This window comes from Bombina bombina, chromosome 6, assembly GCF_027579735.1.
Source record: "Bombina bombina isolate aBomBom1 chromosome 6, aBomBom1.pri, whole genome shotgun sequence".
NCBI classification, from domain to species: Eukaryota; Metazoa; Chordata; class Amphibia; order Anura; family Bombinatoridae; genus Bombina; species Bombina bombina.
The window spans coordinates 761,707,051-761,720,446 of record NC_069504.1 but is presented as its reverse complement, the minus strand read 5'-3'; the positions used below and the strand labels follow the sequence as shown (position 1 = coordinate 761,720,446).

Sequence of the window (13,396 nt, the reverse complement as noted above, 5' to 3'; positions counted from 1 at the left end):
AGAGAGTATATGCAGCGTCACAGCCTCCCTCTCCCCTTTACAGAGGTTACAAATGATTTACACTGATAATAGTGCTTGCAGTCCTGCACTGCAAACGGCTTTACTTACAACATAAAACTTGCGTGCAGTTTAAAGTATAAAACTTTGGGGGGAGTTAGAAACATAAAAACAGTACTTAATAAGCATTTTATTTAAATTCTGATGCATAATATATGTATATACATAAATGGGGAAATCTAATGCATTTATACTCTGACTAATAAATATGTATCTTTAGTCACTGCAGCTCCCAATCTGCAAATAGATGTGATCCTCTAAGACTAAGTATATGTAATGTGTGTGTGTGTGTGTGTGTGTCACGTGAATGCATCATGAGCATGTGACTACTGTGCCCCTGTAAAGTATGTTACAATATGGCAGCTTACATAGGAAGTCAAGCACTGAAACAATCTCCTTCAACAGTTTGGGGTAAGAGGAACATATAGACAGCAGTGATTTTATTGATTTTTTTTTATTAAGAAAAAGTAGGTTTTGGGATTATCAGAAGACATGTGTTTAGTGTAACTTTAAGCTTGGAATAAATCAAACATCTGCTCATTTATGTGTGTGACTGAATTCATCCCTATATAAAGCAGTAAGAGGCATAATAGCATTTTCAAAAAAGTGTTGGTTCATTTGAAAGAGTTTAATACAACTTTTATATTTATTTTATACAAGTTCTTAAAGGGGCACTGTATTCAAAGAACAAATATCTGGAATGCAAACAAAACGGATTTTAATTACATTTAAAAGATATAGGTTATCTATAATTAAACTAGCATGGAGTGTGGTTGTACATAACTGATAGTGCTATAGCAACGCTCACTGGTTCATAGGGACAATTTCCACCATTGAACAGAGAGGAAACAAGTGTCAACAAGATAAAACTGGCTTAGTGCTTTTATAATTTGAACACAGGGAGTGTAACAAAATCAACATGATGAAGTTGACTCAAACACACAAATTATTTATTTACACATATACATGTGAATTATAAATAAAAAAATAAATAAAAAAAAAGTAAAGTGTTAACATACGTGGTATCTATTCCAAAGGTGTCCGCTCCAAACCACTTTGTACAGATACCACACTGCAGCTCAATCTCCCCAAGTTGACGACCACTCTCTTCATCTACAGAACCAAGTTGAGTATCCAGGCCATCCCCTCCTTCAGCAGTCACTTCCTGGAAACAAATAAAAAACATAATTTATGCTTACCTGATAAATTCCTTTCTTCTGTTGTGTGATCAGTCCACGGGTCATCATTACTTCTGGGATATAACTCCTCCCCAACAGGAAATGCAAGAGGATTCACCCAGCAGAGCTGATATAGCTCCTCCCCTCTACGTCAGTCCCAGTCATTCGACCAAGAATCAACGAGAAAGGAGTAACCAAGGGTGAAGTGGTGACTGGAGTATAATTTAAAAGATATTTACCTGCCTTAAAAACAGGGCGGGCCGTGGACTGATCACACAACAGAAGAAAGGAATTTATCAGGTAAGCATAAATTATGTTTTCTTCTGTTATGTGTGATCAGTCCACGGGTCATCATTACTTCTGGGATACCAATACCAAAGCAAAAGTACACGGATGACGGGAGGGATAGGCAGGCTCATTATACAGAAGGAACCACTGCCTGAAGAACCTTTCTCCCAAAAATAGCCTCCGAAGAAGCAAAAGTGTCAAATTTGTAAAATTTGGAAAAAGTATGAAGCGAAGACCAAGTTGCAGCCTTGCAAATCTGTTCAACAGAGGCCTCATTCTTAAAGGCCCAAGTGGAAGCCACAGCTCTAGTGGAGTGAGCTGTAATTCTTTCAGGAGGCTGCTGTCCAGCAGTCTCATAGGCTAAACGTATTATGCTACGAAGCCAAAACGAGAGAGAGGTAGTAGAAGCTTTTTGACCTCTCCTCTGTCCAGAATAAACGACAAACAGGGAAGAAGTTTGGCGAAAATCTTTAGTTGCCTGCAAGTAGAACTTGAGGGCACGAACTACATCCAGATTGTGTAGAAGACGTTCCTTCTTTGAAGAAGGATTTGGACACAAGGATGGAACGACAATCTCTTGATTGATATTCCTGTTAGTAACTACCTTAGGTAAGAACCCAGGTTTAGTACGCAGAACTACCTTATCTGAGTGAAAAATCAGATAAGGAGAATCACAATGTAATGCTGATAACTCAGAGACTCTTCGAGCCGAGGAAATAGCCATTAAAAACAGAACTTTCCAAGATAACAATTTTATATCAATGGAATGAAGGGGTTCAAATGGAACACCTTGTAAAACGTTAAGAACTAAGTTTAAACTCCATGGCGGAGCAACGGCTTTAAACACAGGCTTGATCCTAGCTAAAGCCTGACAAAAGGCCTGGACGTCTGGATTTTCTGACAGACGCCTGTGTAACAAGATGGACAGAGCTGAAATCTGTCCCTTTAATGAACTAGCCGATAAACCCTTTTCTAAACCTTCTTGTAGAAAAGACAATATCCTAGGGATCCTAACCTTACTCCAGGAGTAACGTTTGGATTCGCACCAGTATAGGTATTTGCGCCATATTTTATGGTAAATCTTTCTGGTAACAGGCTTCCTAGCCTGGATCAGGGTATCAATAACCGACTCAGAAAAACCACGCTTTGATAAAATCAAGCGTTCAATTTCCAAGCAGTCAGTTTCAGAGAAGTTAGATTTTGATGTTTGAATGGACCCTGTATCAGAAGGTCCTGTCTTAGAGGTAGAGACCAAGGTGGACAGGATGACATGTCCACTAGATCTGCATACCAAGTCCTGCGTGGCCATGCAGGTGCTATTAGAATCACTGATGCTCTCTCCTGTTTGATTTTCGCAATCAATCGAGGAAGCAGCGGGAAGGGTGGAAACACATAAGCCATCCCGAAGTTCCAAGGTGCTGTCAAAGCATCTATCAGAACCGCTCCCGGATCCCTGGATCTGGACCCGTAGTGAGGAAGTTTGGCGTTCTGGCGAGACGCCATGAGATCTATCTCTGGTTTGCCCCAACGTCGAAGTATTTGGGCAAAGATCTCCGGATGAAGTTCCCACTCTCCCGGATGAAAGGTCTGGCGACTCAAGAAATCCGCCTCCCAGTTCTCCACTCCCGGGATGTGGATTGCTGACAGGTGGCAAGAGTGAGACTCTGCCCAGCGAATTATCTTTGATACTTCCATCATTGCTAGGGAGCTTCTTGTCCCTCCCTGATGGTTGATGTAAGCTACAGTCGTGATATTGTCCGACTGAAACCTGATGAACCCCTGAGTTGTTAATTGGGGCCAAGCCAGAAGGGCATTGAGAACTGCCCTCAATTCCAGAATGTTTATTGGAAGGAGACTCTCCTCCTGATTCCATAATCCCTGAGTCTTCAGAGAATTCCAGACAGCGCCCCAACCTAGCAGGCTGGCGTCTGTTGTTACGATTGTCCAGTCTGGCCTGCTGAATGGCATCCCCCTGGACAGGTGTGGCCGATAAAGCCACCATAGAAGAGAATTTCTGGTCTCTTGATTCAGATTCAGGGTAGGGGACAAATCTGAGTAATCCCCATTCCACTGACTTAACATGCACAATTGCAGCGGTCTGAGGTGTAGGCGTGCAAAAGGTACTATGTCCATTGCCGCTACCATTAAGCCGATCACCTCCATGCATTGAGCTACTGACGGGTGTTGAATGGAATGAAGGACACGGCATGCATCTTGAAGCTTTGTTAACCTGTCTTCTGTCAGGTAAATCTTCATTTCTACAGAATCTATAAGAGTCCCCAAGAATGGAACTCTTGTGAGAGGAAAAAGAGAACTCTTCTTTTCGTTCACTTTCCATCCATGCGACCTTAGAAATGCCAGAACTAACTCTGTATGAGACTTGGCAGTTTGAAAGCTTGAAGCTTGTATTAGAATGTCGTCTAGGTACGGAGCTACCGAAATCCCTCGCGGTCTTAGTACCGCCAGAAGGGCACCCAGAACCTTTGTGAAGATTCTTGGGGCCGTAGCCAATCCGAATGGAAGAGCTACAAACTGGTAGTGCCTGTCTAGGAAGGCAAACCGTAGATACCGTTGATGATCTTTGTGAATCGGTATGTGAAGGTAAGCATCTTTTAAATCCACTGTGGTCATGTACTGACCCCTTTGGATCATAGGTAAGATTGTCCGAATAGTTTCCATTTTGAACGATGGAACTCTTAGGAATTTGTTTAGAATCTTTAAATCTAAGATTGGCCTGAAAGTTCCCTCTTTTTTGGGAACCACAAACAGGTTTGAGTAGAACCCTTGTCCTTGTTCCGACCGCGGAACTGGATGGATCACTCCCATTAATAACAGATCTTGTACACAGCGTAGAAACGCTTCTTTCTTTATCTGGTTTGTTGACAACCTTGACAGATGAAATCTCCCTTTTGGGGGAGATAATTTGAAGTCTAGAAGGTATCCCTGAAATATGATCTCCAGCGCCCAGGGATCCTGAACATCTCTTGCCCAGGCCTGGGCGAAGAGAGAAAGTCTGCCCCCCACTAGATCCGGTCCCGGATCGGGGGCTCTCGGTTCATGCTGTCTTTGGGGCAGCAGCAGGTTTCCTGGCCTGTTTGCCCTTATTCCAGGACTGGTTAGGTTTCCAGCCTTGCCTGTAACGAGCAACAGCTCCTTCCTGTTTTGGTGCAGTGGAGGTTGACGCTGCTCCTGTTTTGAAATTCCGAAAGGGACGAAAATTAGACTGTCTAGCCTTAGCTTTGGCTTTGTCTTGAGGTAGGGCGTGGCCCTTACCTCCTGTAATGTCAGCGATAATTTCTTTCAAACCGGGCCCAAATAAAGACTGCCCCTTGAAAGGTATATTAAGTAATTTGGACTTAGAAGTAACATCAGCTGACCAGGATTTTAGCCACAGTGCTCTACGTGCCTGTATGGCGAATCCAGAGTTCTTAGCCGTAAGTTTGGTTAAATGTACTACGGCCTCCGAAATGAATGAATTAGCTAGTTTAAGGACTCTAAGCCTGTCCATAATGTCGTCTAGCGTAGATGAACTAAGGTTCTCTTCCAGAGACTCAATCCAAAATGCTGCCGCAGCCGTAATCGGCGCGATACATGCAAGGGGTTGCAATATAAAACCTTGTTGAACAAACATTTTCTTAAGGTAACCCTCTAATTTTTTATCCATTGGATCTGAAAAAGCACAGCTATCCTCCACCGGGATAGTGGTACGCTTAGCTAAAGTAGAAACTGCTCCCTCCACCTTAGGGACCGTTTGCCATAAGTCCCGAGTGGTGGCGTCTATTGGAAACATCTTTCTAAATATTGGAGGGGGTGAGAACGGCACACCGGGTCTATCCCACTCCTTAGTAACAATTTCAGTTAATCTCTTAGGTATAGGAAAAACGTCAGTACTCGCCGGTACCGCAAAGTATTTATCCAACCTACACAGTTTCTCTGGTATTGCAACGGTGTTACAATCATTGAGAGCTGCTAAGACCTCCCCTAGTAATACACGGAGGTTCTCCAATTTAAATTTAAAATTTGAAATATCTGAATCCAATCTGTTTGGATCAGAACCGTCACCCACAGAATGAAGCTCTCCGTCCTCATGCTCTGCAAGCTGTGACGCAGTATCAGACATGGCCCTAGTATTGTCAGCGCACTCTGTTCTCACCCCAGAGTGATCACGCTTGCCTCTTAGTTCTGGTAATTTAGACAAAACTTCAGTCATAACAGTAGCCATATCATGTAATGTTATCTGTAATGGCCGCCCAGATGTATTAGGCGCCATAATATCACGCACCTCCCGGGCGGGAGATGCAGGTACTGCCGCGTGAGGCGAGTTAGTCGGCATAACTCTCCCCTCGCAGTTTGGTGAAATTTGTTCACATTGTACAGATTGACTTTTATTTAAAGTAGCATCAATACAGTTAGTACATAAATTTCTATTGGGCTCCACCTTGGCATTGGAACAAATGACACAGATATCTTCCTCTGAGTCAGACATGTTTAACACACTAGCAATAACTTGCAACCTGGTTATAATCTTTTTTAGCAAAAACGTACTGTGCCTCAAAGAGGTACTTAAACGATTAAATGACAGTTGAGATAATGAACTGAAAAACAGTTATAGCATCAACTTTAAAATAACACAACTTTTAGCAAAGGTTTGTTCCCATTAGTAAATAACAATAACTAAATTTGACATAAAAAATTATAGAGTAACGTTTTTATTCACAGTCAATATAAAATTCTCACAGCTCTGCTGAGAGAATGTACCTCCCTTCAAAGAAGTTTGAAGACCCCTGAGATCTGTCAGTGAACCGGATCATGCAGGAAATATAATAGTAGCTGACTGGAAATTTTTGATGCGTAGCAAAAGAGCGCCAAAAACGGCCCCTCCCTCTCACACACAGCAGTGAGGAGAAACGAAACTGTCACAATTTAAAGCAGACAACTGCCAAGTGGAAAATATGCCCAAACATTTATTCACTCAGTACCTCAGCAATGTAAACGATTCTACATTCCAGCAAAAACGTTTAACATGATAATATTTATTAAAAGGATTAGTGACCTTTAACAGAGTAGTTCCGGTGAAATACCATTCCCAGAATACTGAAGTGTATACATACATGTCATTATAACGGTATAGCAGGATTTTCTCATCAATTCCATTCAGAAAATAAAAACTGCTACATACCTCAATGCAGATTCATCTGCCCGCTGTCCCCTGATCTGAAGCCTTTACCTCCCTCAGATGGCCGAGAACAGCAATATGATCTTAACTACTCCGGTTAAAATCATAGTAAAAAAAACTCTGGTAGATTCTTCTTCAAACTCTGCCAGAGAAGTAATAACACGCTCCGGTGCTATTGTAAAATAACAAACTTTTGATTGAAGTCATAAAAACTAAGTATAATCACCATAGTCCTCTCACACATCCTATCTAGTCGTTGGGTGCAAGAGAATGACTGGGACTGACGTAGAGGGGAGGAGCTATATCAGCTCTGCTGGGTGAATCCTCTTGCATTTCCTGTTGGGGAGGAGTTATATCCCAGAAGTAATGATGACCCGTGGACTGATCACACATAACAGAAGAAAGATATGTTTAGAGGACAGAGTATCACTTCTATTATTGTCATAAACAAACTTTTAAGGGACACTCAAGTAAAAATAAACTTTAATGATTCAGATAGAGAATGCAGTTTTAAGACACTTTCTAATTTACTTCCATTATTACATTTTGCACACACTTTCTAGGGAACAAGCTCCTACTGAGAATGTGCACAAGCTCACAGGGTATATGTATACTAGTCTGTGATTGGCTGTCACATGATACAGGGGGCCGGACAATGGGAGGGGAAAAAAAAAACTTTTCAAGAAAAAAAAAAAAAAAAAAGCTACTGCTTATTTGAAATTCCTAGTAGGTGTTAAATCTTTGTCTTTTTATTGTGCAATTCTACTGCATTGAGAGATCCTTTAAGTACTACAGCTCATCAAACTAAACAAATTCCAAAAGGCAGATGAAATCTCAAAATAATTAGTAGATCTTCTTTATTAAAGAGGACATTTTGGTCATTTAAGTTGACATTCACTTTAACTTTTAACATGATTAAGCTTTCCACTGCTCCTTAATTACAGCTTTAAATGTAAAATGAGCAGTGGCAGATTATTGTCTGCTATATGCTACTGTTTTAAGCAGCCTTCAGAGACTTTGTAGAGTGCAGGTGTTCTATCAGGCCAGCTAATTCCTCAGACTAGCGAATGGAAGTGACGTTCCGTCAGCTGTCTAATACAGCTCTTCTGATAGAACAGGGGCACACGTCATGTGTGGGTGTTCTATCAGAAGAGCAAATTGTATACATTGGAAATATTTTATTTATGTTCTGAATTAACACAGGGGCACACACTAGAGGGTAAATATTCACGGTATCTTTAGAGTAAGCGATAGTTCAGCTGGGCTTGCACCATGTATTAGCATTTATTAATTTCAGAACAACATAAATAAAAACACAATTTATGCTTACCTGATAAATTTGTTTCTCTTGTGGTGTATCCAGTCCACGGATCATCCATTACTTGTGGGATATTCTCATTCCCAACAGGAAGTTGCAAGAGGATCACCCACAGCAGAGCTGCTATATAGCTCCTCCCCTAACTGCCATATCCAGTCATTCGACCAAAAACAAGCCGAGAAAGGAGAAACCATAGGGTGCAGTGGTGACTGTAGTTTAAATTTAAAAATTACCTGCCTTAAAATGACAGGGCGGGCCGTGGACTGGATACACCACAAGAGAAACAAATTTATCAGGTAAGCATAAATTGTGTTCTCTTGTAAGGTGTATCCAGTCCACGGATCATCCATTACTTGTGGGATACCAATACCAAAGCTAAAGTACACGGATGAAGGGAGGGACAAGGCAGGTACTTAAACGGAAGGGACCACTGCCTGTAGAACCTTTCTCCCAAAAATAGCCTCCGAAGAAGCAAAAGTATCAAATTTGTAGAATTTTGAAAAAGTATGAAACGAAGACCAAGTCGCCGCCTTGCAAATCTGTTCGACAGAAGCCTCATTTTTAAAGGCCCAAGTGGAAGCCACAGCTCTAGTAGAATGAGCTGTAATCCTTTCATTAGGCTGCTGTCCAGCAGTCTCATAGGCTAAGCGGATTATGCTTCTTAGCCAAAAAGAAAGAGGTTGCCGAAGCCTTTTGACCTCTCCTCTGTCCAGAGTAGACAACAAACAAAGCAGATGTTTGACGAAAATCTTTAGTAGCTTGTAAGTAAAACTTTAAAGCACAAACCACGTCCAGATTGTGTAATAGACGTTCCTTCTTTGAAGAAGGATTAGGACACAAGGATGGAACAACAATCTCTTGATTGATATTCTTGTTAGATACCACCTTAGGTAAAAACCCAGGTTTGGTACGCAGGACTACCTTATCGTATGGAAGATCAGATAAGGAGAATTACATTGTAAGGCAGATAACTCGGAGACTCTACGAGCCGAGGAAATAGCTACCAAAAAAAGAACTTTCCAAGATAAAAGTTTGATATCTATGGAATGAAGAGGTTCAAACGGAACTCCTTGAAGAACCTTAAGAATCAGATTTAAGCTCCATGGTGGAGCAACAGGTTTAAACACAGGCTTGATTCTAACTAAAGCCTGACAAAATGCTTGAACGTCTGGAACATCTGCCAGACGCTTGTGCAAAAGAATAGACAGGGCAGAAATCTGTCCCTTTAAAGAACTAGCTGACAATCCTTTTTCCAAACCATCTTGGAGAAAGGATAATATCCTGGGAATCCTGACCTTAATCCATGAGTAACCCTTGGATTCACACCAATAAAGATATTTACGCCATATCTTATGGTAAATTTTCCTGGTGACAGGCTTTCGTGCCTGTATTAAGGTATCAATGACTGACTCGGAGAAGCCACGCTTTGATAAAATCAAGCGTTCAATCTTCAGGCAGTCAGTCTCAGAGAAATTAGATTTGGATGGTTGGAAGGCCCTTGTAGTAGAAGGTCCTGTCTTAACGGCAGAGTCCAAGGTGGAAAGGATGACATGTCCACCAGATCTGCATACCAGGTCCTGCGTGGCAACGCAGGCGCTATCAAAATCACTGATGCTCTCTCCTTGGCAATCAGACGAGGGAGCAGAAGAAACGGTGGAAACACATAAGCCAGGTTGAAAGACCAAGGCGCTGCTAGAGCATCTATCAGCGTCGCCTTGGGATCCCTGGACCTGGATCCGTAACAAGGAAGTTTGGCGTTCTGGCGAGACGCCATGAGATCCAGTTCTGGTTTGCCCCAACGAAGAATCAATTGAGCAAACGCCTCCGGATGGAATTCCCACTCCCCCGGATGAAAAGTCTGACGACTTAGAAAATCCGTCTCCCAGTTCTCTACACCTGGGATATGGATAGCTGATAGGTGGCAAGAGTGAATCTCTACCCAGCAAATTATCTTTGAGACTTCTAACATCGCCAGGGAACTCCTTGTTGCCCCTTGATGGTTGATGTAAGCCACAGTCGTGATGTTGTCCGACTGAAATCTGATGAACCTCATTGTTGCTAACTGAGGCCAAGCCTGAAGAGCATTGAATATCGCTCTCAGTTCCAGAATATTTATTGGAAGGAGTGTCTCCTCCTGAGTCCACGATCCCTGAGCCTTCAGGGAGTTCCAGACTGCACCCCAACCTAGAAGGCTGGCATCTGTCGTTACAAGTGTCCAATCTGGCCCTGCGAAAGGTCATACCTTTGGACAGATGGACCCGAGATAGCCACCAGAGAAGAGAATCCCTGGTCTCTTGATCCAGATTTAGTAGAGGGGACAAATCTGTGTAATCCCCATTCCACTGACTGAGCATGCAGAGTTGCAGCGGTCTGAGATGTAGGCGGGCAAACGGCACTATGTCCATTGCCGCTACCATTAAGCCGATTACTTCCATGCACTGAGCCACCGAAGGGCGAGGAATGTAATAAAGAACACGGCAGGAATTTAGAAGTTTTGATAACCTGGACTCCGTCTGATAGATTCTGTAGAAATGAAAATTTACCTGAGTCCCTAGGAAGGAAACTCTTGTGAGTGGGGATAGAGAACTCTTTTCCTCGTTCACTTTCCACCCATGCGACCTCAGAAATGCCAGTACTATGTCCGTATGAGACTTGGCAATTTGGAAGTTTGACGCCTGTATCAGGATGTCGTCTAAATGAGGGGCCACTGCTATGCCCCGCGGCCTTAGGACCGCCAGAAGCGACCCCAGAACCGTCGTAAAAATTCTTGGGGCTGTAGCTAATCCAAAGGGAAGAGCTATAAACTGGTAATGCCCGTCTAGAAAGGCAAACCTGAGAAACTGATGATGATCTTTGTGTATCGGAATGTGAAGATAAGCATACTTAGTCATATATTGACCCTCCTGGATAATAGGTAGGATGGTACGAATAGTTTCCATCTTGAATGATGGAACTCTGAGGAATTTGTTTAAGATCTTTAGATCCAAAATTGGTCTGAAGGTTCCCTCTTTTTTGGGAACCACAAACAGATTTGAGTAAAAACCCTGTCCCTGTTCCTCCTTTGGAACTGGATGGATCACTCCCATAACTAGGAGGTCTTGTACACAGTGTAAGAATGCCTCTCTCTTTATCTGGTTTGCAGATAATTGTGAAAGGTGAAATCTCCCTTTTGGGGGAGAAGCTTTGAAGTCCAGAAGATATCCCTGAGATATAATTTCCAACGCCCAGGGATCCTGGACATCTCTTGCCCACGCCTGGGCGAAGACTGAAAGTCTGCCCCCTACTAGATCCGTTACCGGATAGGGGGCCGTTCCTTCATGCTGTCTTAGAGGCAGCAGCAGGCTTTTTGGCCTGCTTACTTTTGTTCCAGGTCTGCTTAGGTCTCCAGACCGTCTTGGACTGAGCAAAAGTTCCCTCTTGTTTTTCATTAGAGGAAGTTGATGCCGCACCTGCCTTGAAGTCTGCCCCTTGAAGAGAATGTTAAGCAGCTTAGACTTTGAAGTCACGTCAGCTGACCATGATTTAAGCCATAGCGCGCTGGGCGCCTGGATAGCAAAACCAGAATTCTTAGCCGTTAGTTTAGTCAAATGAACAATGGCATCAGAAACAAAATAATTGGCTAGCTTAAGTGCTCTAAGCTTGCCAAGTATGTCATCCAATGGAGTCGCTACCTGTAAAGCCTCTTCCAGAGACTCAAACCAGAAAGCCGCAGCAGCAGTGACAGGAGCAATGCATGCAAGGGGCTGTAGGATAAAACCTTGTTGAATAAACATTTTCTTAAGGTAACCCTCTAACTTTTTATCCATTGGATCTAAAAAAGCACAACTGTCCTCGACAGAGATAGTAGTACGCTTTGCTAGAGTAGAAACTGCTCCCTCCACCTTAGGGACTGTCTGCCATAAGTCCCGTGTGGTGGCGTCTATTGGAAACATTTTTCTAAAAATAGGAGGGGGAGAGAACGGCACACCTGGTCTATCCCATTCCTTATTAATAATTTCTGTAAACCTTTTAGGTATTGGAAAAACATCAGTACACACCGGCACTGCATAGTATTTATCCAGTCTACACAATTTCTCTGGCACTGCAATTGTATCACAGTGATTCAGAGCAGCTAAAACCTCCCTGAGCAACACGCGGAGGTGTTCAAGCTTAAATTTAAATGTAGAAATATCAGAATCAGGTTGCATCATCTTCCCTGAGTCAGAAACATCACCCACAGACTGAAGCTCTCCTTCCTCAGCTTCTGCATATTGTGAGGCAGTATCAGACATGGTTCTTAAAGCGTCAGTATGCTCTGTATTTCATCTAACCCCAGAGCTATCTCGCTTTCCTCTAAATTCAGGTAGTCTGGCTAATACCGCTGACAGTGTATTATCCATGACTGCCGCCATGTCTTGTAAAGTAATCGCTATGGGCTAACTAGATGTACTTGGCGCCATTTGAGCGCGAGTCCCTTGAGCGGGAGTCAAAGGATCTGACACTTGGGGAGAGTTAGTCGGCATAACTTCCCCCTCGTCAGATTCCTCTGGTGATAAATTTTTTAAAGACAGAATATGATCTTTATTGCTTAAAGTGAAATCAGTACATTTGGTACACATTCTAAGAGGGGGTTCCACCATGGCTTTTAAACATAATGAACAAGGAGTTTCCTCTATGTCAGACATGTTTGTACAGACTAGCAATGAGACTAGCAAGCTTGGAAAACACTTTAAATCAAGTTAACAAGCAAATATAAAAAACGGTACTGTGCCTTTAAGAGAAACAAATTGTCAAAATTTGAAAAACAGTGAAAAAAGGCAGTAAATCAAACAAAATGTTTACAGTGTATGTAATAAGCTAAAAGAGCATTGCACCCACTTGCAAATGGATGATTAACCCCTTAGTTCAAAAAACGGATCAAAAAAACGATAGATTTTTTTTTAACAGTCACAACAAACTGCCACAGCTCTGCTGTGGCCCTACCTTCCCCAATAAACGACTTTGGAACGCCTTTGAGCCCTTTAGAGATGTCCTATAGCATTCAGGGGACTCCTGAGGGAAGCTGGATGTCTCAGTCTAATTTTAACTGCACAAAAAAAGCGCTAAAATAGGCCCCTCCCACTCATACTACAACAGTGGAAAGCCTCAGGAAACTGCTGCTAGGCAAAATTTAAGCCAGCCATGTGGAAAAAACTAGGCCCCAATAAAGTTTTATCACCAAAGCATATATAAAAAAGCTTAAACATGCCAGCAAACGTTTTATATTGCAATTTTATAAGAGTATTACCTCTGAGAGTAAGCATGATACCAGTCACTATTAAATCACTGTATCCAGGCTTAACTTACTTTAATCCGGTATCAGCAGCATTTTCTAGCATTTACATCTCTAGAAAAAAAGTG

The 13,396-nt window shown here is 42.4% G+C and overlaps 1 protein-coding gene across 1 annotated transcript in view; it reads right to left on the bottom strand.

Moving 5' to 3' along the window:
* Positions 1–13,396, bottom strand: part of ASH2L (ASH2 like, histone lysine methyltransferase complex subunit) — a 579,627-nt gene that overhangs the window by 524,246 nt on the left and 41,985 nt on the right. Inside the window, exon 3 of the mRNA XM_053719418.1 lies at positions 1,040–1,222. Within this exon, the coding sequence (XP_053575393.1) occupies positions 1,040–1,222 (183 nt within the window). The remainder of the gene's footprint in view (positions 1–1,039; positions 1,223–13,396) is intronic.